Source organism: Physella acuta, unplaced genomic scaffold (assembly GCF_028476545.2).
Source record: "Physella acuta isolate Inbredline_101_S28 unplaced genomic scaffold, ASM2847654v3 ptg001058l, whole genome shotgun sequence".
Classification (NCBI taxonomy): Eukaryota; Metazoa; Mollusca; class Gastropoda; family Physidae; genus Physella; species Physella acuta.
In genome coordinates this window covers 688239-715028 of record NW_026732575.1, presented here as the reverse complement: position 1 = coordinate 715028, position 26790 = coordinate 688239, and the positions used below count along the sequence as shown (strand labels likewise).

The 26790-nt window shown below is 36.8% G+C and overlaps 3 protein-coding genes across 3 annotated transcripts; all 3 read right to left on the bottom strand.

Moving 5' to 3' along the window:
• Window positions 1-894: 894 nt before the first annotated feature.
• Window positions 895-5654, bottom strand: LOC131955199 (orexin receptor type 2). The gene is made up of 3 exons (XM_059319220.1): window positions 5247-5654; window positions 3038-3164; window positions 895-1829 (listed from the first exon to the last, which is right to left on the bottom strand). Exons 1-3 carry the CDS (start codon window positions 5488-5490, stop codon window positions 956-958), a joined length of 1245 nt encoding a protein of 414 aa, XP_059175203.1. The 5' UTR covers window positions 5491-5654; the 3' UTR covers window positions 895-955.
• Window positions 5655-12497: 6843 nt separating this feature from the next.
• LOC131955198 (MFS-type transporter SLC18B1-like) lies at window positions 12498-24159 on the bottom strand. The gene is made up of 12 exons (XM_059319219.1): window positions 24124-24159; window positions 23928-24001; window positions 22972-23119; window positions 22026-22094; window positions 21351-21441; window positions 19083-19219; window positions 17449-17547; window positions 16645-16739; window positions 15801-15896; window positions 14934-15008; window positions 13949-14042; window positions 12498-12755 (listed from the first exon to the last, which is right to left on the bottom strand). The coding sequence occupies exons 1-12, from the start codon at window positions 24157-24159 to the stop codon at window positions 12498-12500; spliced, it is 1272 nt and encodes a 423-aa protein (XP_059175202.1).
• A 414-nt stretch (window positions 24160-24573) lies between these two features.
• On the bottom strand, window positions 24574-26487 carry LOC131955238 (uncharacterized). Its single transcript, XM_059319262.1, has 2 exons — window positions 25956-26487; window positions 24574-24684 (listed from the first exon to the last, which is right to left on the bottom strand). Exons 1-2 carry the CDS (start codon window positions 26433-26435, stop codon window positions 24574-24576), a joined length of 591 nt encoding a protein of 196 aa, XP_059175245.1. The 5' UTR covers window positions 26436-26487.
• Window positions 26488-26790: the final 303 nt, after the last annotated feature.

The following is a 26790-nucleotide window of genomic DNA, read 5'->3' as shown; positions in this document are numbered from 1 at the left end:
AAGATGGGTGTAATTTTTTACATTGTTTAATTTCTTTTGCAAACAATAACACAAATAAACGTTATTGCACAACAGATAAATTAGTAAACACAATTTAATGATATTTATCTTTTGTTAACCTTTGTTTTATCTTCAAATCTCTAGTTTCTATAATATAGAGAGTTTCTGTTTTTGTTATAACATGTAAATTAGGTTCTAAGATTTCTCTACTTTTTATTTTCCCATATTGAACACTCAAAATTCTTTATATAACCCTCTTCACCTGCTATTAGTTAATCACACAAATTGATCGAATCACTCATTGTATCAACATTGTTATCAACATTTGAAACCGAAACATCAGCGATGATAAAATCTTAAAAATGTATGTTTACGAAATTCTTTTTAAAAACACTTCAACAAAAATTGTTTAGTATTGTGTATGTACTTGAACTTTGGCGTAAGTAAGTAGAGTGTGTGTAGTGGGGGGGGGGGGGGGGCATGTGGCACATGGCGTAGCTTCATCCTTTTCAACATAATTATATATATACATATATTGAAGAATTATTTTTTTCAAAGCAACTTTGGCGTAACTAGGTGGTGTATGTGGGGGAGGGGGCAGAGGCGTAGCGACCCTTCCCGACGCCCGGGGACAAACTTTTCGATTTGCACCCCCCTCAAGATTTAGATTTGCACCCCACCCCTCAAACTTTCGATTTGCACCCCCCCTCAACCTTTAAATTTATTTTTCCAACCCATTTAGGCGCCCCCTAAGGTCGGCGCCCGGGGACATATGTCCCCCCACCCCGCGCTCCCTCGCTCCGCTACTGGGAGGGGGCGTATGTAGTCCATGGTGTAGCTACATCATTTTCAACATATATATATATATATATATATATATATATATATATATATATATATATATATATATATATATATATATATATATATATATATACGCAAGTAGCCTACTATATTAACAACATCTAAGATAAGACAGTATATACAAGCACTGCTGTCTGAAGTGCTTGTCACACATGCTGTATATGATGGGATTGACAGCACAGTTCAGTAAGTAACTCAGCATGAAGAGTTTATAGAAGGAATCAGCCACCATGCCCAGGCTGTTTATATAATCAGTTTTGACCGCTCGGACTAGAACAAGACACAGCGTCGTTAAGTTAGTCACGACGTACACCGCGCTTATAGCGAACAACATCAGCGTCGTTTTTCCGTTGACGTGTCGCCTGTTACGATTCGTGGGTAGGTCAGTTACTGCATTTCCGGTTTTAGACTGCGTAGCGGTGATTCCCGATACGGAGCTAGTTTCGTTTTTGTTTTCTTTCGTCAGCGATAAATCGATTGTTTCTTGGGTTCGGTTTTGTTCTTTTGTTTCCTCGGTTTCTTCTTCTTCGTCTTCGTCGGTCGAGGTACTCTTTTCTTCGGTTTTATCTTCGTTCTTCAATCCAGGTTCAACGACGTTGTTTTTTATCTTTGCTTGTGCCGCGTGCCTCCTTCTTGAAGATGTGCGCATGCCGTAAATTTGGCTGTGCTTCCACGCTTGAATCCCGATAAAAACATACATCGCCGACAGGGGAATCCCGCAGGCTAAAAATACCACAATGGCGAACCCATTGACAACTTCCGGCCAAATGGTGCCTACAAAATCGTCGTCTATGCTGCAATGGAAGCTGGTGATGTTTTTATTCGGAGTTGTCTTCGTCTGGCGACCATGGGTTATCCCGTATGGGATACTCCACACTAGGGATATCAGGATAATGGCAGCGCTTATGATTTTGGCCTGTTTAGCTGTCACTTGTTTTTTGAAAGGGTTGCAGATCTTTCTATATCTGTAGAAAAACATAAAATTTGATTATTTTTAAAATTTTGTGAGAGGTAGGCCTATATAAGACATGTGTAACGGGGAAAAAAAACACTTATTCATCATAAACACTCTAAAAATATAACTTTCGAATTTTCAAAATATACTCTGATGAAAAACCGTTTCATTTAAATTGGTTAATATAATAGTATTTCAGTATACACAATTTTGAAATTTTTTTTTAATTACAAAAGCTAGGGGACTCTATTAAGAATAATCAATGATTTATTTTCAAAATAAAGGATATCTTTTCAATCTTGGCACTTCCACTTAATGTTTTTTAAGAAGTCTGCCGTTTTCATGGCAACGATATGTTCAACAGAGTCCCTGATGCATGCACCAATCTTCACCTAAGTACCTTAACTTACACACAAATAATAAAAAATTGCTAAAAAGTAAAACGATTTTTTTCCCGAGGCTAAGCCATATTATTGTACTCCTGACCCGATGCTTACATAACTGAACGAGATGTATCGAAACCATCTAGCCTAAATATTATTCTAGGTGCTTTCTATCAGGCGGATGATTTTAAACACAGTTTACAAAAAGACCTAACGCACTCTTATAATTTAAACATCTGTGCAAACAAGGAAAATCCATTTCTCTTCTGAAGACAGCATTGCTGATAATATGTGCGTAAAATTAAACACCTTTTTGGTGATATCATAGACGATAGAAATGTGAAAATCTCTGAACATATTGTATTAAGACAACATTGCTGATAGTAACTCAAAGATCTACGCACTTGTGTGTGCATTGTATTGCCGCTTTGAATGGGAAAATCTTTATATACAAGTACAATTGCACACTCTAGACAACATTGCTGATAGTAATTTAAAGATCTAAATACTTGTATGGGGATAGTATTGCCTATAGAAATGTGAAAATCTCTTTATACATTAGTACAACTCCATACTCGTATTGAAACAACATTGCAGATAGTAATTTAAATTTAAACACTTATATATGGGATAATGGTGCCATTAGTAACGTGAGAACCTTTGTAAACAAGTACAGTTACACACGTGTATTAAAGCAGAGCTGCAGATATTAATTTAAAGATCTAAATACTAGTATAGGGATAGCATTGAGATGTGAAATTGTATGTATATCAGGACAATCGCTCACTTGTATTAATACAACATTGCTGATGGTTATTTAAGGATCTTGACCTACCTGACCACGGCGACCGCCAGTAACAAGATGGCCGATGCTGACGCCATGAAGTTGTTGAGGTAGAGGTACGACTTGCACAAGGGGGCGTGATGGTAGTTCCACGTGTGGAAGAAGTCGTACAGCGTCGCTGTGGACACGAGAAACCACGTGGTTAAATAACATAATTGTGTAAACTAGGAAACTGCATTAATGGTGTCCGTGTTAGTCTTATATTTTACTGAACACAGAGAGATAATCACAGGTGAAGGAGCGATAACTCTTAGACATTACTTAAGTTATGAACCTTGTAGATTAGTTAAGAAATGCCGTTTGATTGTGGTGTAACTTGCCTGTACTAATTATAAATTAGAATTGATTAAGAACCGTCTTTAGTAACATCGTTAGCCGCTTAATGCAGTATCATCATTTTAATCTTTTCCCGTTCTTGTCCATGACAAATGGGGTAGATGAAGTAGAGTTTATCTGTTGTAGATTACCTCGGCATATGTAGGGATTGTGTTGTCAGCACTATGCCCAGCCGTCTTTACTTTCCGTAACGTGAGTTAGATACCCATCGGAGCTGGGTGGACTCAGGAACATCCTACTGACTAGAACCCGGATTAGAACTTGAAACTATCGGTTTAGCACTCTAGCGCTCTACCGCTAGACCACACCGCCCCATTAATGCAATATCAAATAAGATATTAATTTTTTCTCTTTTCTTAATAGGATAATTATTTATCCAATGGTCAAGCTGTTGAGAAACTCATACTAGTGGTCAAACCCTTTGGGCGTAGAAGTGGGTTAAAACAATAAATACAATATGTTTTTAATGATTTGCAGATTCATCATATTACAGAAAAAATCATTAGAAATTATGGTACAGCTAACTCTGACGTACCTAGTTTTTTAGTATTTCTCCTAAACTAATTATATAAACACTATTTACTCCTTTATACTTCAATTTACTTTAGTGTGGTCGACATTGGTTTCTCAAAATCGAGTTCGGTACTCATTAGAGCTGAGTAGGCTCAATGATTAATAATATACAGCTACGCCGTCTCACCCTATGCTTAACAATATACTAAACTTTAAACAATATAGAAATTAAGGAAGCACTAAGGTTTTTCTGTCTTGAAATGTTAATTTTTAATGTGCGAAATAAATAATTAGTTTGTTGTAGAAGAAAATTTTGTCGAACAATTAAAGATCGCTTGTTGAACTTTGCCTTCCATTGTGACTCAGTATCTTCATAATGAGTGTGTTGAATTAATGTGTTTTTATGTTTCTTTGTTGAAAAATTTCTGTTTTAATTTTAAATGTAAAACAAATAAAAGTCCCTGTCCCAGAACTAAGGAAATGAAGGCTATTCTTTAAAGTTTATAATAAGGAAAAAATACAAACAGTAGGCCTATTACTAATATTATGTGTTTTAGTGAACTACTCCAAAAAGAATATGATATCATGTATTCTCTTTATTCGCGTGCCAACTCAAAAAGTGGTCAAAAACTCGCTCTTTAGTAAAGTAAGTCAAGTTCCCTTTCCAACCTGACGGTCCAAGTGGCAAGTGAAGTAGAGTTGAGCTGTTTCTGTAACCTCGGTATAAGAAGGGATAGTTTGGTCAGAACTATGCCAAGCCGCCTTTACTTTCCCTAACATGAGTTGGGTACCCATCAGACCTGGGTGGACTCAGGGACGTTGTACTACGTAGTTGAACCTGGATTCGAACGGGTTAGCAGTCGCATGCTCCACCATTCGACTACTCCGACCCCCAACACGCTCTTTGTTAATTTAGCAGATGGTGTCAACACATTACTTATGGAAAATAATTCTAGGCAAGCTTTGTAATGAATAGACATTTCTTGAAATATGCTATGTTTACTTTTTCTAAACCTCATTCAGACTCGGGTACAGAGATATCTTTATTTTAACAAAGATATTCGTGATTACTATCTAACTACACTAAATAGTCTTTACTTTAGAATAATTGGAAAATTTAATTTTATCCAAGTTAGGGTTCAACACAACACCGAATGTACTTTAAATTAATATAATTATTATTATTAAAAAATAATAATGATAATAGCAACAAAAATAATAAAAATAATAATAACTACTATTATAGTTAGCCTAGTCTTTTGATAATTAACTATAAAGTTACTTGGGCTTTCATTATTACTTAAACTGAAACATGAATCAACTGTACAATGCATATACACCTAACACTTACCTGGGATGATAACAATATTCGTTATAAGATCCAACAAAGCGATAGACAATATCAAAATAATCGTCGCTGTTTTTCTCTGCTTCTTCAGATAGACGACCAAAATCAGAGAGTTCCCTAGTAGACCTAGGAACAGCAACAAAAACAGGTAGATGAACACAGGTATGAGGGTTAGATTTGTCTTATTCTGCAGCTCGTCCAGGTAACGATACCTTAAGCTCTCGTTCATTCCGGAACTCTGGTTCATCTTTGAGAGTCTTTTCTGTACTTTATACTTGGAATACTAGTTCCTTTCTAGTATGGTATTTTTTTTTAAATTAATAAAAGTTAACTATAATTCAATAGCTATAAAGCTAATTATGTCCAAAAGAGAAATTAGGTCAGGTAACAGTATCCAATAAAGGACCAGTTCCTGTTAAATAGCGTATGTTTATTTTTTTTCTTCTATTTTTATCTACTGGAATTTGAATACGATTGAACAGTTAAATAAAATAAACCGTGCTCAACACACAATATCCACCCTATGAAGTAAACAACGTTCTTACAAAACGCTAACAGTAGAGAACAGTACTGCCTTAGCCTCTGTTACTTTTTAAAACTGTTGATGCGAAACGAGATATGCTTTCCAACCACAACACATTGCGGATTTAAGAGTTAATATCCTGTTGGGGTCTTCCCCACCGTCTTTTTGTTGGTTTTAAAGTGGGGTAAATGACGTCATCAGTTTATGGGTGTGTGTATGTACTTGTGTGAAACCGAATCGCGACGTACTCCATTACTAAACTTGATCTTGTTAAAAGTGTTTTTTTTTATAGGCTTGGTCGTTGGTAGTGTCACTAATTTTGACTTGATTTCCCACCCTGCGCTTACTGAAGGCAGGATTTAAAGGATGAGCATATAACTGTAACAATGAAGAACATGTCCAGCGCCTAGAAAGGTATATGCGTTACATGTTGTTTTAAACACACCGCGAAAATAATTATACGAATAAATATATATGTTTGAATAATTAATCTTACTTCAAACACTATGTCAAATGAGTCGAAATCTGACCCTAGCTATAACAGGAGACACACACACATATACAATATTCTTATTTTATATATGTATATGCATACATCAGTATTAGCTTTTGTCAAATAGGTGTATGGTATTCCAAAGCATTATCTACAAACTCATGTATGACTAAAACAAGCCAACTAATCTGTACACAGTTGGGATGGGCAGCAGAGACTGACCGCTCTGACAGAACAATAGTAGCCTTTATACTGACCAGTAGCCAGGGTTTTAGCGCCAGGGGGGTAATTTCTTGGGTCACAAGTTTTGAGCGTATTGTCCCGTGGGAATAGCTAGGGGGTTAGAACAGTGGTATAAATACAGGCAGGTTAGTTATTCTCTCTCTCTCTCTCTCTCTCTCTCTCTCTCTCTCTCTCTCTCTCGTACAAGCGCTCCAGACATTAGCGGTTAGGGGAAGCCTCGCTCAGCGAGCAAGAATTTATTGAATTAATAAACAGCACAAACTAAGAAGGTCTCCTGTCCCGTTGTATATGCTACTGTAGCTGACTCGGGTAGAATTATAAGATACCCCTAGACAGACGACGACCTTATTAGCTAGTGCCCGAGCCAGTGTCAGCAACGTATGCGGCCTGCGACTAGGCATCCGGACTGCAAAATTATAGTCGGGTCTGCAACATTTACCAACTTCTCACTTGACACATTCAGATTATATGATAACTAAAATAAAATATTCAGACTAAAGAAACAACAATTTAAAATGTCACTCTTAATTGAAAAATGTACTCTTAAATAAAAATTCTGTAATGCCTTTATTGCAAGACGTTTATGTTTTGTTACATTTAATAAACCCCGCCGTGACGTCAGACATAGTGACGTCAATGAGGGCCGGCCCATTACATCCTGCTGTTGTTTGACCAGACCCAGCTGTCGACTGAAGGTCAAGGTTAAATTGTGTACATCACATAGTGCGAACCACTTGACCAGTCGAATCCGCCAACTACAAACACCTCAGTGGGAAACATTTAACCTATGCAGTGGCACCAACGTCTGCCTTGCGCTGCAGCCGGGTGCAGTGCTGACCACTCTATCTCCTCATATGCCGAGGTCACTAAAACAGGTGAAATCTGCGCCTTCCAAGTAGGCCATCAGGTTCGAAAGAGTACGTAACTACTACCTACAAATATTCATATTGAGTGTATTTATTTGGTGTACGTCAAGTGGCGTAGGCAAGGGAGTGGGGGGGGGGGGGGGGTTAGGGGGGTTATAATCCCTCCCATGGACTCAGACCCATATATATATATATATATATATATATATATATATACGATTTTATACATATGGAAAAATATTTTAACTCCTCCCATGACCAATTCCAGGCTACGCCATTGATGTACGTTTCTTCCTTAGAATGAAAATTAAACACGCAAGCAAAAACATATAACATGCTGAATTAAGCTGCGATACACAGCGCGAGGCTTTAAAATATTTCATTTAGTGCATAAATAGGCCTACACGCTCCTAATTATGTTTACATGTGTTAACAAAACAATAGATTTAAAAAAAAATACTCACACGCTCAGGGTTGCTAGACGTATTAAGCACACTTTAAAATAATGTTTCAGTCATATCTAATAAGCTTGTGGCCACAACAATAATTTTTTTTAGTGTCGTTTTTTTTAAGATATCAATTTGAAAGCTTTAATTTAGTGTTTAGATAGAAATGTGACTAAAATGAGAAATTGTCGATTGCAGTATTGAACAAGCTTTCAATTTAAAAAAAAATATGATTGATTTAATCGTGTTTCCAATCAAACTAAATTAAGTTTTCTCGAGCCTATAAAAACAAAAACAAAAGAAAGAATATTTATATGATTCCAACACTAGCATCGCAGTATACATACGTTTGGAAGATTTTAGATCTAAAGAGGTTAAATAACAAAAGTGTAAAGGCTTGAAATGTTATTTTTGGGATTAAGTTTAAATATCTTTAGTAACAGTAAATGCCAAGTTAAGCAGCAATGAGTAGTATTTTTAAATATTTTTATTGTTTATTACTTTGTGATAATTACGTAAAAAAATAATATCAGGGTAGACAAACCATTAAAAATATAAACACAATTGATTAAAAAAGGTATTTAAAAGTAAAACGGTAGAAATAAAGATAATTAATAATTACTGCAAGATAAAAATATATGTACTGCATTGTATTAAAATGTTTAAAAAAAATGTGCATATTTAGATTTATTGCTTACATTACTCTAAAACAAAAACACATCGGACATGCAAAAATTATAATTATTTAAGTATGGAAAGTTCTACTGTATTGTCATTGTACTCCGTATAGTGTTATGACTTAGTAAATTTAATACCAACACACTACCCCACCCATCTATATACATAACTATCAACACACTACCCCAACCATCTATATACATAACTACCAACACACTACCCCACCCATCTATATACATAACTACCAACACACTACCCCACCCATATATATACATAACTACCAACTCACTACCCCACACACCTGTACTTATAAATACCTACACACTACCCCACCCATCTATATACATAACTACCAACACACTACCCCACCCATCTATATACATAACTACCAACACACTACCCCACCCATCTATATACATAACTACCAACACACTACCCCACCCATCTATATACATAACCACCAACACACTACCCCACCCATCTATATACATAACCACCAACACACTACCCCACCCATCTATATACATAACCACCAACACACTACCCCACCCATATATATATACATAACCACCAACACACTACCCCACCCATATATATACATAACCACCAACACACTACCCCACCCATCTATATACATAACTACCAGCACACTACCCCACCCATCTATATACATAACTACCAACACACTACCCCACCCATCTATATACATAACCACCAACACACTACCTGTATCGTCCACCTGGGGACTCCTCTGTCTCCGGCCACCGTGACCTTAACGTCCTGGAACTGGTATCCAGAACACCAAAGGCGTAGATAAGGTGGGTGCATATTGAAGGGTCAATGTCCTTGAAGTCAAACTTGGCCACTTCTGATTCCCTCTGGTGTGTCCAGTTGGTTACATAACACACACGTAAACTGGCCAAACACTAAAAGATTAGAAGGGGAATACGTTTTACTATTCAATTAATATTCCTTTTGTAATGTTAATTTATTCCAAGAAAAAATTATGTCAATAGACATATGAGTGTTATATAACGTATTATGTTAGTATGTGAAAACATAGGACCCACCAGTTGAACAAATGATAGCAAGTGACCAGGTCAAAAAGTGTAACATTGTCATTCTGTCACTGGCGAGAGGTCATCGACCAGGGGTCATCGAGAGGTCATCGAACAGAGCAAGTTTTCCTGTCAAGTTGAAAACATTTGAAATTATTCTGTTAGTATTTACGTTGTTTCCTATAGTTTGTCTTTCAAGAATTTTTTTTTACCATTCTGTAAATTAAAAAAAAAGTTTTCTGTTGCCGCTCAAACAAAAAAAAAAAAAAATAAATAAATTATCTTGCAAATTTGTCAATAATGCGCATGGGAAGAATATTTTCTGATAACTTGAATATACTTCTGCCTTTATTTATTGCGATGAATACATTTTAAAATCGTATATACCTATAAAGACCTGGATCTAGGATCTTCATCTTTTAGAAGCAATAGCAGATTCAAGTCTGGGCGACTTTTTGCCAAAAAAAGACAAGAGTAAAGAGAAATCTAAACCAAAATCTGGCAGTGGTGATGTGTAAGCAAGCACTAATACACCCATGAAATCTACAAGTACAAAGATTAAAGAAAAAAAAAACGAAAGACAAGGACAAGATGCACTCAACTAGAGGAACATTAAATATTTTGACAAATCAACAGGAGGATGAGGAATGGAAAGATTTTGAGGAAGAAAAAAGAAAAAAAGACTACGCAGGTCTTCGTATTCAAAATCTGCAGATAACGAAAGAACAGAATGATATTGAAGCAGCAGATTATATCGACATCCTGATGATGATGATAGAGATAACAAGGCGAGATGGAGCATCTGGGCCATGGATTAAATCAAACACGCTTTCAACAACAACAACAGTATCAGTCCAAGTACAAATCCACCATCATGAGCCAGATAGGGAATAAACAACGCCTAAAGCTCCTGCTAAATATGTTCCTCCTGCACAAAGACACGCATTCTTCAGTAAATACACCTAATTTCCCTTCATCTCGTAAGAAAAAAGAGGCACCACATGTCAAAAGTAAAGAAGATTTTCCTACCTTGTGTGGTGCATCTACTACTGGAAAAAGCCTTCAGTACAGTAATACAGCCTCTTCAGTCCTCATAGAGGACCCTCATCAGCAGTGTTTCTTCCAGACTTTTTTTCTCAGGGGGGGGGCTCTTGAAATTTTCCGCGGGGGGGGGGGGGGGGGGCTGTAGACTTTGGGGGGGGGGGGGAGCGGACACGGTTAAATATATATTTTCTATATACATTCCATTTCGTTCGGGGGGGGGGGGGGGGGTGGGCGGTAGACTCTCCCCCACCCCGAAGAGATGCCTGGAAGAATCTGATCATCAGAGAAAAAGTATAAACCTGACATTGGGAAAAAAAATTTCAGCATTGCATGATTGATTATTGTACAATATAATAAAAGTGTACTACTGTCTTAAACCAGCGTTAAGTAATTATAACTTAGCTTATTACATTGTGGACTATTATTTCTATTCAAATTTTTTCTTTCTTTTGATAAAAAAATTATGAAAAGAAAGGAAAGCTCATTATGCTCTCTTAAATTAAATTTGAATTTAAAAAAGACAGTATAAACTAATCATAATTTACAGAAAATAATTTAGACGACTGTACTGATTAATTTTTGTAATTAAATAAAAATTAATGGTTGAAAAAAATATATTAACTTGTTTCCCAGATTTTAAAAGGGAACAATCTGAATGGTAAAAAGATATACACACCTTACCCGCCCCCCCCCCCCACACACACACAAGCTTCCCCCCCCCCCCCCCCAACCCAACAGGACTGGTGGATATATCAAGAGCAACGTGCCCTCATCGCCCGGGGTCAATTTAGTGTCAGGGAAAATTTTGAAATGATAGATCAGTATCAGTATTACAGAGACACTTCTCCAACGGTCGTTTCTATTTCTGTCCATGGGTGGCTACAATGTAAGAATGCTGAGGACGGAGCACAGTAAACTAAGCAGTCAAAAGAAACCGAGTTTGCACACCTTATTTTAGTTTTGTTCTTATGCCATTTTATTTTATCAATTTAATTACTATATATACAATTAATGTTCATGTCTTTGAAGCTGTGTAAAACCATTAAATAAATTATTATTTAAATGTTAAAAACAAATAAATTAAAAAACAAAACTGTGGGAGCACTGCTGTAGATATATATGTTTGAAATGGAAGAATGTTTGATTGGTGACAGGATAAATGATCTCAAGTACAAATGATCTCACGGACAAAATGTACCAGGACAATTATATATCATTGACAAACGAACTCAGACAAAATATCTCAGACGAAATAACAACGAACAAAAGAAAGGACGACAACCCACTGATAATTGAAAGACCAATCAAGACACCAAAAAAAAACCACTGAAAAAAACAAACAGCAATCAATCCAAGCATCAACGCTGAACTAATCCAAAACGTAGAGAACAAAGAAAGTACAGAACAAGAAAACATAAGATGCGGACTCTGCTGGATATATTTGGACACCGAAGAAGATCAGATAAAACATGAAAATGAGCATCAGAAATGTACAAAATGCTTGCACTGCAAAAACAAAATTAGAAGCTGTCGAGTAATCATTTATGTATTTATTTATATAGTCTGGTGGGTTTTGGATAGGCGTCAAAATGTTTGAGTTTTCAAAACGTTGGGTAGTGAATCTTTTTACTTAAACATACAAATACGTTTTGACTGTCACTATCAGCGCGATCTCTATCATTAGAGGTATATAAAATAATAGATAGGCAACCGCAACTTCATAACTGTATCTAACGAAATATATTTTCATTACTGCTTAACAAATGTTGATTTACCATTGCTGTAATCCAATCCCCGTCATGTATTTTAAGTAACAAAATCATAGATGCGTTTTTATTGAGTTTATTCAGTCCAGCAACAATTTCCAACATAGATGATACAAAAATTAAACAACATTTTAAGATTAACGTGAGTAGGACGTCGATGAGAAAGAAGTCTCGAAACTTTTGATGTGCGTTGAGTTGGAGAGTAGAGGACGTCTCTCGTCTGCCTGGTGGCCTCTCTCGTCTGCTTGGCGGTCAGTAAGACTCACGCTGTTGTCCTGTTGTCCTAGGGTCCTGTGTAGACTTGATTCTACGTGTCCTGTTAGATCTGTCTCTCGGTTTTCTAGTCGTTGTTTACGTAGTCGCCGTAGTCCGAAGAATATCGCCGTGATAATCATCTACAATAAACAAACAAATCTATGTTTAGATTTTAATAGAAGAAACCTTTTTTGTGATTTAGTTATTTTTCTTATTTTGCTTTTGAATTTTAATAACATTCTTTGTTAATTCAGAATGAAAAATAACCATTGTGATAATAATCTACAAGATAGAAGAAATTTGTGTTGTAATTTGGTATGTATTTATAACAATTGGCCCTATTTGTGAATTCACAATGAAACAACATCTTTTTTTTAATTTAAATAATAACACGTAGCATGTTGATTAGACTGTTAAAAAATTATTAAGAAGTCATCTCCCTAAAAAAAGGATTGCAAAAGAAACTGTTTTTCAAAATAAATTAATAATAATAAATTAAATCCAAATAATTTTGTCGGTTAATTTTGATTTGAATTGTGCGAATTATTAAGAAGTTATCTCCCTTACAATGGGATTGAAAAAAGAAAAGGTTGGTAAACTACAATAATAATAAATGGAATTAAACATTTTTGTCGTATAATATTTTTTTTTGAAGCGATATAAAACAGAATAAATGTTACTCAAAATTACTTACAATCTATAAGCAAACAGAAGTGTGATGTATACAAGCACATAGAATTTTGACTCAAAACAACACATGCAACTACGATTTCAATCATACCGTAAATCTTAATTTTAGTGTTGGAAGGGATTTCCTCCAACACAATTAAGGATACGTGTCTTCTGGTTATGCGCCATTAATGACGTTGACTTAGATTTCAGCCTGCTTTCTTTTATGGTTTGCTTCCATAACCTTTGTCCAACCAATAACAAACTACAAGGAAGCAGTTGTTTGATTTTGGAGTTGTCTCTCCTAGAAGAATTGCTGTCCCAAGCCTCATCTGCCCCGAGGGTTCGAACACGGGAGTTTTCGGTTTAGCTACCAACTCGACCACGCCGCCCCTATTACTGAGACTAAAAACAACACATATATTCGAGATGCGACTTACCACAAACAGGTAAAACTCTGAGATGAGCGCCCTCTGCCCGAGGGATCGAACTCGGGACTTTTCGGTTTAGCAACCAAGAGCTTTACCAACCCCTACTGAGACTTGTAACAACACATATATTCGAGATGCGACTTACCACGAACAGATAAAACCCTGAGATGAGCGTCATCTACCCGACCCCTACAGTGACTTGCTACAACCCATATACTCAAGTTTCCACTTACCACGAACAGATAAAACCCTGAGATGAGCGTCGAACCGTAGTAGAACCCAATCTGTTCAACTAAGGCGCCTCCTATTGTTGGTCCAATGAAAGCTCTGTGGGAAAGAAATATACACCTACAGTAGCTTATTGAAACATCGTCCCCGTGTGATGGATTTCTGATACCAGTGTGGTTATAGAATCTTCTTAAATGTATGTTAGGTAGTTTACTAAATACGCATATGTCTTGCTTATGTCAATGATAACCATATATTTAACTCTAAACCCAACCCTAGTCCGAATATAAGCCTAAACATAAATTCTAACTATAAACCTTGACATGAGATTACAATACTATCAACAACCTAACACACCCATTTTGGGAGAGTCTATTACCGGACATAGGTAAACCTAATTACCCCCGAGGGCTTATAGGAGGTATTTTAATTGCTTTCTTCAAGACTCTTTGAATGCACTTGTTTAAATATTGATTTCTCTGATATATCGTAACCTTCACTCTCAAGAATTCAAGTCTTTGAACTTAAAAAATCAGCTACCTGATCTACAGTAGTATAAACCTGATTAGAATCTACACAATTATACACCATTTAATCACACCTCAGGATGTGATTGGGTTAGGGTTTAAGCCAAACTTACACTAACTCAATACTAAGTGAAATACAACCTAGCTAAAACCCACCCTAACCGAAACCCACCCAAACAAAAACCCACCCAAACTAAAACCCACACAAAGTAAAACCTACTCTAACTAAAACCCACCCTAACCAAAACCCACCATATAAAAAACCAAACAAACTAAAACCCACATAAAGTAAATCCAACCCTAACCAAACCAACCCTAACCAAAACCCATCCTAACCAAAACCCACCCTAACCAAACCCAACCCAACCTAACCAAAAACCACCCTAACCAAAAACCCATCTTCACCAACATCCACTCCAACCAAAATCCACCTTTATCTAACTCTACCTTATACAAAACCTACCCCAAACAAAACATTGAGTTGAAAAGTCCTGATACAAGACCATACGTGTTTAGACTGTCAGGTAGTCCAAGTTCCCTAGTGAGAAACAGAACATTATGAAAATACATCCTGAATTTGTACATAATACAATAAGTAAAATAAATCAACACCTTTAATTAAGTAATTACATTTTTTTAAACAAATTACTGGCTACGACAGTAGGGTGCCCCTACAATTGTAAACTATACTATTGCACAGATGATTTTATTATCAATTACATTAATTTACCTTTTAATTTACGGTTTTAATTATCAAAATTAATATAATGAAAAGATGCAATTTTTTTTCTGGCAGTCATCATAACCAAGACAACAGCTTTAAAGCGAGACATAACGACATTTTACATCAGTATTTATCTCAAGTTTAAGATACAATTGTTAGTATTTCCCTTTTAATTTTCAGTGTTTATGTCGAATGAATGAGTCCAATTTTCCAGCAGTATTTCTCCTAGACTTTTTTCTCCAGGGGGTGCACTTTATATTTTTGGGAGGGGCGCACAACAATTTCCGGGGGGGGGGGGACGGGGGGACGACGGACGGACACTGTCACACTTATATATTTTCTATATAAATTCCATTTCGTTTAGGGGGGGAGGGGTAGAATTCCCCCCCCCCCCCCCCCCCCCACCCGAAGAGATGCCTGGAAGAAACTCTGTTTTCCAGTCTCTTTGTTGTATGAAGATAATGTGTGGATATTCCCAAGCCCAGCACTATTTTATTCCCCAAACTTATCAAAGTTTTGTGGACTCAATAATGTCCTAATTACTAGAGTCCAGTCCTTTCAGTAGCTATTAAAAAGATTAATAAGGATTATTAGATTCCACATTACCTGGCGCCGATGACAAAAAGCTTCATGGTAGGGACGATAGAGCAGCCAACCGTGAAACCAAATAAAACTAGCCCAACCGTGACCGTCCACAGTTCGCTGTAGGCGAAAACAAGAGCCAAAAGTGTTAGTTTTATGTTTTGGTTTAATTAATTTAAAAATAAAAACTAAAATAAAAGTAATCCAACCTTAACCGTGAAAGTTGTGAACCAAAATCTAAAACATTTTAAGTAATTTATTTATATATTTTTGGAAAATATCATTTTAAAAATAAAATAAATAATAATTCATTATTTCTTGGTGTTGATCTACAATGTTCTTATTAATTAAAGAAATAATAAATTTTAGTCCAGAGGTGATTAAGCCACGCCGAGTATATAACAGGGGAAACTACTCTCTTATTCCAATTCTGTACACATAATTGGAAACACATCCGAGTTAGTGTTAATGAGATTTCTTACGATCGTTTAATTTATAATTTTAACTAAAAAGCGCGCTTTTCAATTGAATTTAATTAATTATTATTTCTCAATACTAATTAGTAATTTATTGAATCCAGTGGAAGTCATGCTTTTACAAACCTATTTCTCTCATCCCCGAAATACATTTTGCAACAATTGTGCAGGTCAGAAGATAGGTATTTTAGTGTAAAGAAAACATATACTACACATACAAAAAATAACTTTTGTCCTAGATTCTTTTCTGAGTTAGAATTCATTTCACTCTAAACATACTTGAATGACGATTTTTTTTTCTTTACGTTGTAACTGATCGCTCTATTGGATTCAATATGCTAAACAACCTAAATTTGAATCACCGAAGTAGGTAAAGAAATCAATACACATACCTGGGTAAGAAAGGTAACAGCGGGGTGGGACCAATGAACAGGTAACCGATGGCCCCAACAACATTCCCGATGATCAGTAGCGGTGACTGAATGTCCTGGTTTAAATATAAATTGGGTGTCCAGATAAATGGCCTAGCGGTAGAGCGTTGCACTCAGAGGCATAGCGATGGGGGGGGGGGCAAGGGGGCACATATGTCCTCGGGCGCCGACCTTAGGGTGCGCCAAAATGGGTTGAAAAACCAAATTAAAATGTAATTTTAACTGCATTTTTGCAGTTTGAGGGTGGGGGTGCAAATCGAAAGTTTGAAGGGGGGGGGGGGTGCAAATTGAAAAAAATTTGCTCCCGAGGGGGGCGCCAAAATTGAAAGTTTGTCCCCGGGCGCCGGGAATAGTCGCTACGCCTCTGGTTGGACTGCTAACCCGTAAGTCTCGAGTTCGAATCCGGGTTAAAGTCAGTAGACCGTCTCTAAGTCCACCCAGCTCTGGTGGATCTCTAATTCATGTTAGGGTAAGTAAAGGCGGCTGGGCATAGTGATGACCACTTTATACCTTCATATGCCGAGGTCACAGAAACAAGTGAACTCTACTTCACTTGCCCCGTATGCCGTCAAGTTTGAAAGGGAACTTTACTATGTCTTGATGACTGTAAGGGGCTTAGTTTAAAGTTATGATAAATGTTACTGTGAAAACAGTTTTTGGAAGTGACCAAATATTTCAACCAAATACCCGAAATGTTTTCCAATCAATGAATAATTTGATTTATTCGTACAGTATACCTAGTTAAATGAAAGTTTGTGTAGTTACCTTAGTGTCACTGAAATATCCCCAAACAGGGGCCATAAGCGCGTGCAGTCCAGGGGCGATAACAAAGAAAAGACCAACAACTAAAGTTGAGATTCCAAACTAGGTGGAAATTATGCAAATAAGTATAAATTTTTAAAAATACATTTAATATAAGATTTTAGAAAAATATAATAAATTATTTTTGTTTAAAAGAAAACAATCACTTTATTTTTTTTTTAATATGTTTTCGAAAAGTATTTTAATCGTCTAACTATGCGTGTGTATACTACAGTTTTATATAGGTCTCCTGCGCACATTGACAATTACTTAATCCGGTTTAACTATTGCTTTGACACCGTTGTTTACTTTTACTATCGTGTTTTAAAAGAAGTAAAAGTTTTTTAAAAAGTATAATAATCGGTAGAGACACATATTGTTTAAGTACTACAACTTTCAGTTTAGACATTTTGTATCAACGTCAATGACAGAAAAAAAAATTGTTTGATTCCTCAGGAATAAAAATCTCTCGTTAGTAGTTTTAAATAGTTAATTTTAACTCGTTCCAAATGTATGTTTTAGTTAAAATTTGATAGCTTAGGGTTTACGCTTTCTTGAGGGGAACAAAAATAATTATTTAAATAAGCTTTAGTGGCCATTTTGTCACACACTTTTTAACATAAATTATTAATTTCCTGAAACCATTGTGGGGGCCGAGTTATCTTACCACTACAGTTACCAACACTTTTTTGTCGGTAAACTTATTTTTTTAGTATGCAAATATTTGGCAATTATATTATAAAATGGTACAAAAATAGCTTAGGGCATTATTAAGTTTATTGAACTGCGTGGCCTATGCGGTAGAGCTCTAAGCTGCTACCTTGAAAGTCTCGAGTTCAAATCCGGGTACAAGTAAGTAGAGCGTCACTGAGTCCGCCCAGCTCTGATGTAGGGAAAGTAAAGGTGGCTGGGCACAGTGCTTACCACACCTTCCCTTCATATACGAGGTCAAGAAACATAAACTCTACTTCTTCCCAATGTATCACTAGGTCTAAAGAGGATTATTTACTTTATTTTTATCAAGTCTAGATCTGACCTGCTGACCTAACCCAGCCGCTGGGACACACAACGCTTCTTTAATTAATTTTGACACCACATAAATAAACATTGCTTTATATATCCAAGACGGTACCTGGTCTAGTTAATCTGATAAGGTTGGGTCCATGAACGATATCCCAATAGCTCATTTAAAATGTGAAAGTATGTTCACTAAACCGCTAGGACATTCAATGCTTCTAAAATATTTGTGACACCTCATAACTTTAACATTACTTTAGATACAGAAGATGTTACATGGTCTAGATGGTCTGATAGAGTTGGGTCCATGAACGATATCCCAATAGCACCAGCCAGAAGGGATAGGATGGTCACTCAATGCTTCTAAAGCATATGTGACACCTCATAACTAACACATTGCCCTATCAATAGAACAGGTACCTGGTCCAGATGATCTGATAAGGTTGGGTCCATGAACGATATCCCAATAGCCCCAGCCAGAAGGGATAGTATGGTCACCCAGCCACTAGGGCATTCAATGCTTCTAAAACATGTGTGACACCACATAACTTTAACATTGCTTAAGCTACAGAATTTGGTACCTGGTCTAGATGATCTGATAAGGTTGGGTCCATGAACGATATCCCAATAGCCCCAGCCAGAAGGGATAAGATGGTCACCCAGACTAGCAAGCTTTTCAGTAGGCAGAAAATGGATCCCTTCCTTTTCAATGTGTTGTCTGCGGAAAGATAGAATGTTATATCGTAAGCACGCAGAGTTTTTATACATCTAAAAAGTATAGTTGTAGGTTAAATGCAAGTTTGAAGTTTAAAATATAGAAATAACCTAATATTTTACATTGAATTACTTTTAAACATCAGAGTAGATCGAGGGGGGGGGGCGTCTTGATTACGTCATAAAAATATGTGAGTTAGAGAATTAATTAATTAGGACTGGTTGTTGTGCTCATTAATATCCTGACGTGATAAACAGGATATGCTTAACTTACCCAGTGTACTAATACAATACCTAGTATACGTCCATGTGTATGTATAACATATTTCTCTAAAGTTTTAACTGTATGCATTTTTGTTCGGTCTTTGTTAGAAAATATTTCAATACTTATGTAACTTTGTTGCCTACATATTTTTCTAATGTTTTAACTGTATGCATTTCTTTGTTCGGTATTTCTTGGATAATATTTCAATACTTATTTAACTGTGTGTTGCTTCTTCTTTCTTACTCCTCTTCGTTCTTAACTGTAATCTTTGAAGAGAATTTCCTCCAATACAAATAAGTATTATATTACTTGTCAACATTTTGTGCGACACGTGACATGTTGTCTCGTATTTCAGAATGTTTTTCTATCTTGATTTGATTCTATGGGTCCATCCAAGAACAAACTAGGGGAAAGCATTTAATTTTGGGGTTGTCTTTTATAGATGGGCTGCTATCGCCAGCTATCGAGCCTCGTCTTCACGAGACTATTACCTCTAATTAACAGATTATTAAAATACGAGCCGACCCGCGCACGCCGATATTTAATTGTTTTTAGTTACCTCCCCTAAGTTTAAAATCGTTTTAAACTAAATTATCTGCCCCTAATAGCCGTCACTAAATCCGGCTGCACGAATGTAAATATTTAGCGTTAACCACAGCTCACCAGACCATGTAGGGGTGGGGGTGGTAGGGAGCGCGCTTACAGCTTGGTGTTTTCTATGGTCTCCAAGAAGAGATAATCTAGAAAAATGGATGACGTGGCCAAGCGGTAGAGCGCTAGACTGCTAACCGGAAAGACTCGATTTCGAATCTGGGTTCAAGTCAGCATAACGTCCCTGTGTCTACCCAGCTCTGATGGGTTTCTAACTCACGTTAGGTAAACAAATTCGGGTGGGCATAGTACTGACCACATTATCCCTTTGTTTGTCGAAGTCATTGAAACAGATAAAATTCACTTTATTTGTCTTGGGCACAAACCGTTAAAGATAATTATGAATCTAAAAAAATGTTTTTCGTCGTTGGGGAAACAACACAAAATGTGACTCACCTTCTGGGGGTGGCAGGCAAGTGAAGACCATCAACCCGCTGACACAAAATGTGACTCACCTTCTGGGGGTGGCAGACAGGTGAAGACCATCAAGTGACTCACCTTCTGGGGGTGGCAGGCATTTGAAGACCATCAATACGCTGATACAAAATGTGACTCACCTTCTGGGGGTGGCAGACAAGTTAAGACCGTCATGTGACTCACCTTCTGGGGGTGGCAGGCAGGTGAAGACCATCATGTGACTCACCTTCTGGGGGTGGCAGGCAGGTGAAGACCATCATGTGACTCACCTTCTGGGGGTGGGAGGTAAGTGAAGACCATCAACCCGCTGATACAAAATAGTGACTCACCTTCTGGGGGTGGCAGGCAGGTAAAGACCATCAACCCGCTTATACAAAATGTGACTCACCTTCTGGGGGTGGCAGGCAGGTAAAGACCATCAACCCGCTGATACAAAATGTGACTCACCTTCTGGGGGTGGCAGGCAGGTGAAGACCATCAACCCGCTGATACAAAATGTGACTCACCTTCTGGGGGTGGCAGGCAGGTGAAGACCATCAACCCGCTTATACAAAATAGTGACTCACCTTCTGGGGGTGGCAGGCAGGTAAAGACCATCAACCCGCTGATACAAAATGTGACTCACCTTCTGGGGGTGGCAGGCAGGTGAAGACCATCAACCCGCTGATACAAAATGTGACTCACCTTCTGGGGGTGGCAGGCAGGTAAAGACCATCAACCCGCTGATACAAAATGTGACTCACCTTCTGGGGGTGGGAGACAGGTGAAGACCATCAACCCGCTGATACAAAATGTGACTCACCTTCTGGGGGTGGCAGGCATGTGAAGACCATCAACCCGCTGATACAGATGACAGCTCCTATAGCCCAGAAGGGAAGGCCAAACCCACCAACCTGAAATAGACAACATGGTCAGAGTTTCTTTCAGGCAACTCCACTGTGTAGGGGGTGGGGGTGAACTATCACCCTCCCCGACATAAATACAATAAATATATAAATTTATACAGTAAATATATATACATAAACTAATTCCCCCCCCCCCCACCCCCCAATGGAATTCGAAGTCCGCCCCATCCCAGAAAGTTTCAATGCCGCCCTACCCCACCAACCCAAGACAAATGTCAGAATGAAACACTGTACACGGCAAGACGTTTCCAATTTATAATTAACATGTATAAATGACTAGTACAAAACTAGCTTTAATAGTGTGAACAAATCAACACCAGAAAAAAACAGTCAAAAGAGCCAACAAACTATAAACAAACGGTAAATTGGGGTGGACTGATCGAAGTTTCGCAAACCAACAATATCGTCGGTTAGGCATTAAACTGACACCTAATAATATAGATAACAGTGGGTTGGCCGAAACATGCCATAATAATAAATCATGATATCGATCAACATAAAGGACTTATCAACGCCATTACTGTCGTCAAGTAGTAATACCTAACAACAAAATCATAACGAGAAGTACTCACCTCATACAAGGCGCCCCCTATTGTTGGACCCGTCATTAGCCCTATACCTATACATGTCTCTAGAGTGGCCTGAAAGAGTTATAAATAGAATCATTTTAAAACAAAACTTTCAGAGAATAAATACAAGTTCGGCTTCGTTTATACTCAACCTCTTTGTCTACTTCCGTTAATACCCGTTCAACAATACCCAAATACTCGAGATCAATAAAAAAAAAAACAAATATACGATCTAGGCATCAATGCTCATATTTATGGCTCTAATACTCAAATAAATGGCTTGTTTATCAATGCCTAAATGTATGGTATCCACCCCAAAACCAAAAATTTATGACAACTGTATGAAAATTAGAATAAAATGCCTTTTTTAATTTAGAAAAAACTCCACCCCCAACTTATAACACAAATTTGTCACGGGAATTATCAACCCTGATCTAATAAACACCCTTACAGCGATCTAGTCAATATTTTAGTCGATGTCGAAGAACGAAGCACATTAATAATAATCCAAAAGATCCAAACATATAAAAACCAAAAACACATTTTATAAAACAAACAGGCCCGACTTTAGAACAAAAAACACAAAAGATTTAATAAACCCACAAATCAATAAAACCATTAAAAACCCATTCATCCATAAAACCATAAAACCTTAAACCAAGAAAATAATTTAAAATATTAAATCATAAGAAACATCAAACCATTAAACCACACAACTATAAAACCATACAACCCATAAACCCATAAACCCATAAAACCATAAAAAAACCATAAAACCATAAAACAATGAAACCATGAAACTATAAAAAAAATAAAACCATAAAATCATAAAACCATAAAACCATAAAACCACAAATCATCACACCATAACACCAGATAACCATAACACGTATGAAACAAAAAAAGCAGGGTTACACAATTTCATTGAAAACACAATGCTTCAACTTACGAACACGGAGCTGATGTGGTTGGGAAACTCGTTGGAGACGATGGCGAAGCTTGCGGTGGAGAAGGCCGACACGCCCAGGGCTTCGACAGACCGCACGATGAAAGACATGGCGACAAACGTGTCTCCTGGTGGACACTGGTCAAGGAACCTGTTTGATCAAAGTGTGTTTTTTTCATCAATCAAATGGATAGCAGAATTTTATTGTAGTGCTTTAGAGTTTGAAATGATTCCTGATTTATATTTCAAAGATACACAAAAATAATTGTATAAATATTATCCTGTTTCTTGTTTTCGGATGCATACAGATTTATGTTTAAAAAATATGTTTTGCTATCTTTTAAAACTCTAAAGATGTGAATTGGAATTTTAAAAGACTGCACGCAGATCGGATGAGGATATATCTTAGGTCGGTAATGAAGGCTTGAAATATACATGGCCACACTATCATGTCATATGCTTATGTCAGAGAAATAGATAAACTCCACTACATCTGCATAAAAGTTCGTTAGTTTTGAATATGGAGTTTGCTGATTAGATACAGGTAATAAAGGGCGTTTACTGACTAGATACAGGTAATAAAGTGCGTTTACTGACTAGATACAGGTAATAAAGGGCGTTTACTGACTAGATACAGGTAATAAAGGGCGTTTACTGACTAGATACAGGTAATAAAGTGCGTTTACTGACTAGATACAGGTAATAAAGAAAATAAGAAATTAAACAGCGTTTGGGGTAATCGGGATGACCATACACATGTTGCAGATACAAAAGTTCCTAGACATATCAACTTACCCAAACGGTATGGCTCATATACCTAATACAAATGTTCCTAGAATTATTAATTTACCCAGACAGTATGGCACATGTTGCTGATACAACCGTTCCTAGAAGTATTAATCTACTAAAAAGTATGTCACATGTTGCTGATACAAATGTTCCTAGAAATATTATCTTACCCAAACAGTATGGCACATGTTCCTGATACAAGTATTCCGGACACGTAGAGAAACTTGGCACCGATGCGGGTGAGCTATGAAGAATAAACTATGGTTTATGTTTACAATGAAATAATTATAATATCATTATCTTTACAGTAAATAAAGTAAATATTTTTAATGCAGACTATTGTTTCACGCTATAATTTAATGCTACTTTAGTACTTTTCCATTTCCAAAGCTGAATTTTCATTTTTTAAAGAATCTTCTATTAATTCAGTAGCAAAACAAAAGTCAAAATAAATCCTTTGCCTAAGAATTGGAAAGGGATATTGTGTTCTACTTTAAATGTATGTGTATCTTGTAAAACTATATTGACCTTTGTTAAATATGTTCTAAATACAATAGTAATGCACATTATAACATAACACAAAATAATAAAGTATTTGTTTTATAATAGGGGTTTATTAAACAATTATGTGAGTCACTTTCAAGAGCTAGAGATTGCAAATAAAATTAAACAGTTCTCGATTTAGCATGTTTGTTTATTTTTAGTTAAATAGTATACATTTTAATTTATAACGTGGAAAAAAATCAATTTAAATCTTTACTTAACGAACGCTCGTGGATCGAACGTTCGTAAGTCGAGAGCTGTCTATGTCAATGCTCAACAGGTTCTTACAAAGTTACCAAATATGGGACAGGCTATGAAGTTGACCAGTTGGTAGCTGCTGAAGACTAGACCTATGGCTGTCGGTGAGGCTTGTTTCAACTGGGCCTGGAAGAAATTTTTTTTTAAGATATCAGTAAAGACAATGATGTTAGTAGAGTCGCCATATGAGGGGGCGTTTGAGGGGGGGGGGGGGAGGGGCGAGCTTCCAACCAATGGATACCTAAATTGGCGTCTTACGTTGAGTTAAATTTATTTACAACTGTGTGCTCGAGTCACTCTATTATTTTAAAGTTTTTGGGCTTTGAATTACACAAAACTACGATTGTGGAATCTTAAAAGTCGTAATTTAATATTTCCGTCTCTCCCTAACTCTCTCTATCAATCTTTGTATCAATATATATAATTATATATATTGAACTCCCCCCCCCCCCCCCCCCTTACACACAAATACACACATAAAGACACAAACACACCACAGCTTACAATACTGAATGACATATTAAGAAAACATTCAAAATCTTTATTACCAGATCAGATACTACTGAACTACGTGGACTGAGGTAACTATTTGGGACCATGGTATTTTACAAACTTGCAATATAAAATCTTTATATTATATATGCAATATATTATTCTACCAAGCAGTCCTATATAAATTAAACGGATTCTATTAAACAAAGTGTTAAGATTAAATGTATTACAAATGTTAGGCATTAAGTTGTAGGGGCTCGTAAAACATTAAAAGAAACCAAGTCAAATGTAAATGGCAAACACGATGTCTATTTTGAATATAGGTACCTGAAAATTTTAAAATCTGCATCAAACCACTAAATTGTTTAGATATAATTATCATGATCGTTTATTTCAGACATCTCTTCATGGGGGGGGGGGGGGGGGGACTGCTATTTCTTCTTTCACTTGCCCGCAGAACATGCCCACCGCCCCACTCCCTCCCCACCCCCTCCCCACTAATCCGGAGAAATAGAAAAAATATTTTCATAGAAAAAAATATATTCTAACCATTGTTCCACCCATCTCTGAAATAAAAATACCCATGCAAGGCTAAAGTATAGTTACCGCGGATAACACCTTAACCTCTAGGTGATTCGACATGTTCTTAAACCAACAGCCGATCCAAAACAATAACCCCAATGTGCCAGGAAGGAGAAGAAGGGAAAGACCAAAACGACTTTGGATCGATGACATCATAGATTGGATTGGGCTGCCCGTTCCAGAACTACTCAGATAAGACCGAGGCAGAAGGCCGAACGTTATGAGAACATCAGCTGTGGTGCCCAAACAACGCCATTAAGGATTAAGAAGAGGAAGATTGACAAGTTAGATAACTCTTAATTTACATTGAAACTTTTTCTTACCTCTCTTGGGAAGAAGGGCGCCGGTAGAGAAAATCCGCAACCGGCGCCAAAATTCGCCATCGCTATAATCAACAAGGCGTACTTGCTACGTCTAGGCATCTCAGAAAACTTCAACTTTCGGTGTTTGTCTTTCTTCTTTTCTTCATCCTCTGTGCTTAAAGACTTTATACTCTCACCGTTTCTTGAAACATAGTTTGAAATTTTTTTGGAACTTTTTTTCGTATTTACGTAAACTCCATTATGAGTCTTTGTGAATCCGCTTGTATTCCTGGAGTCTACTGTATTGAGTTTTGTTTCGTTATGTGATAGATCCGGATTTGAGTTTTTTACATTCTCCCTTTTGTATGAACCGTATGTTTGTGTTGTTTTGTTAGGGTCTGAGTTGCTTGTGTTGACGTCAGCAATGTACGAGCCAGATTTGGTTAGATAAAAACTCATAGACGTGGTCAGATGGTGGGAGTCGTTGGTTTCGTTCGTCATCTTCTGTAGATGACGTCTAGCACAATGTCAGACGTGCTAACTACTTGACCAATCAATTTTTTTCTTCTCTACTGAAATACTGCAAAACAAATGCAAGGATGTATTATCTGTTCGTTTTTTTATAGACCTTGACTCTATGATCATATAAACAAGTCTTATAGTGTAAATCTATCAAATGATCCAATGTTTACATAGGTATATTAGTTGTTCGAGTTTCTTCATCAGCTTGTTAATCTTTAAAAGTCGGTGCTAATTGCTATATTCACTAAATAAGCTAAAACTGCTTAGTAGTCTTTAGATGGTAATCATTTAAGTAGATATAAATGTAAATAATTTGACTAAAATGTCAACATGT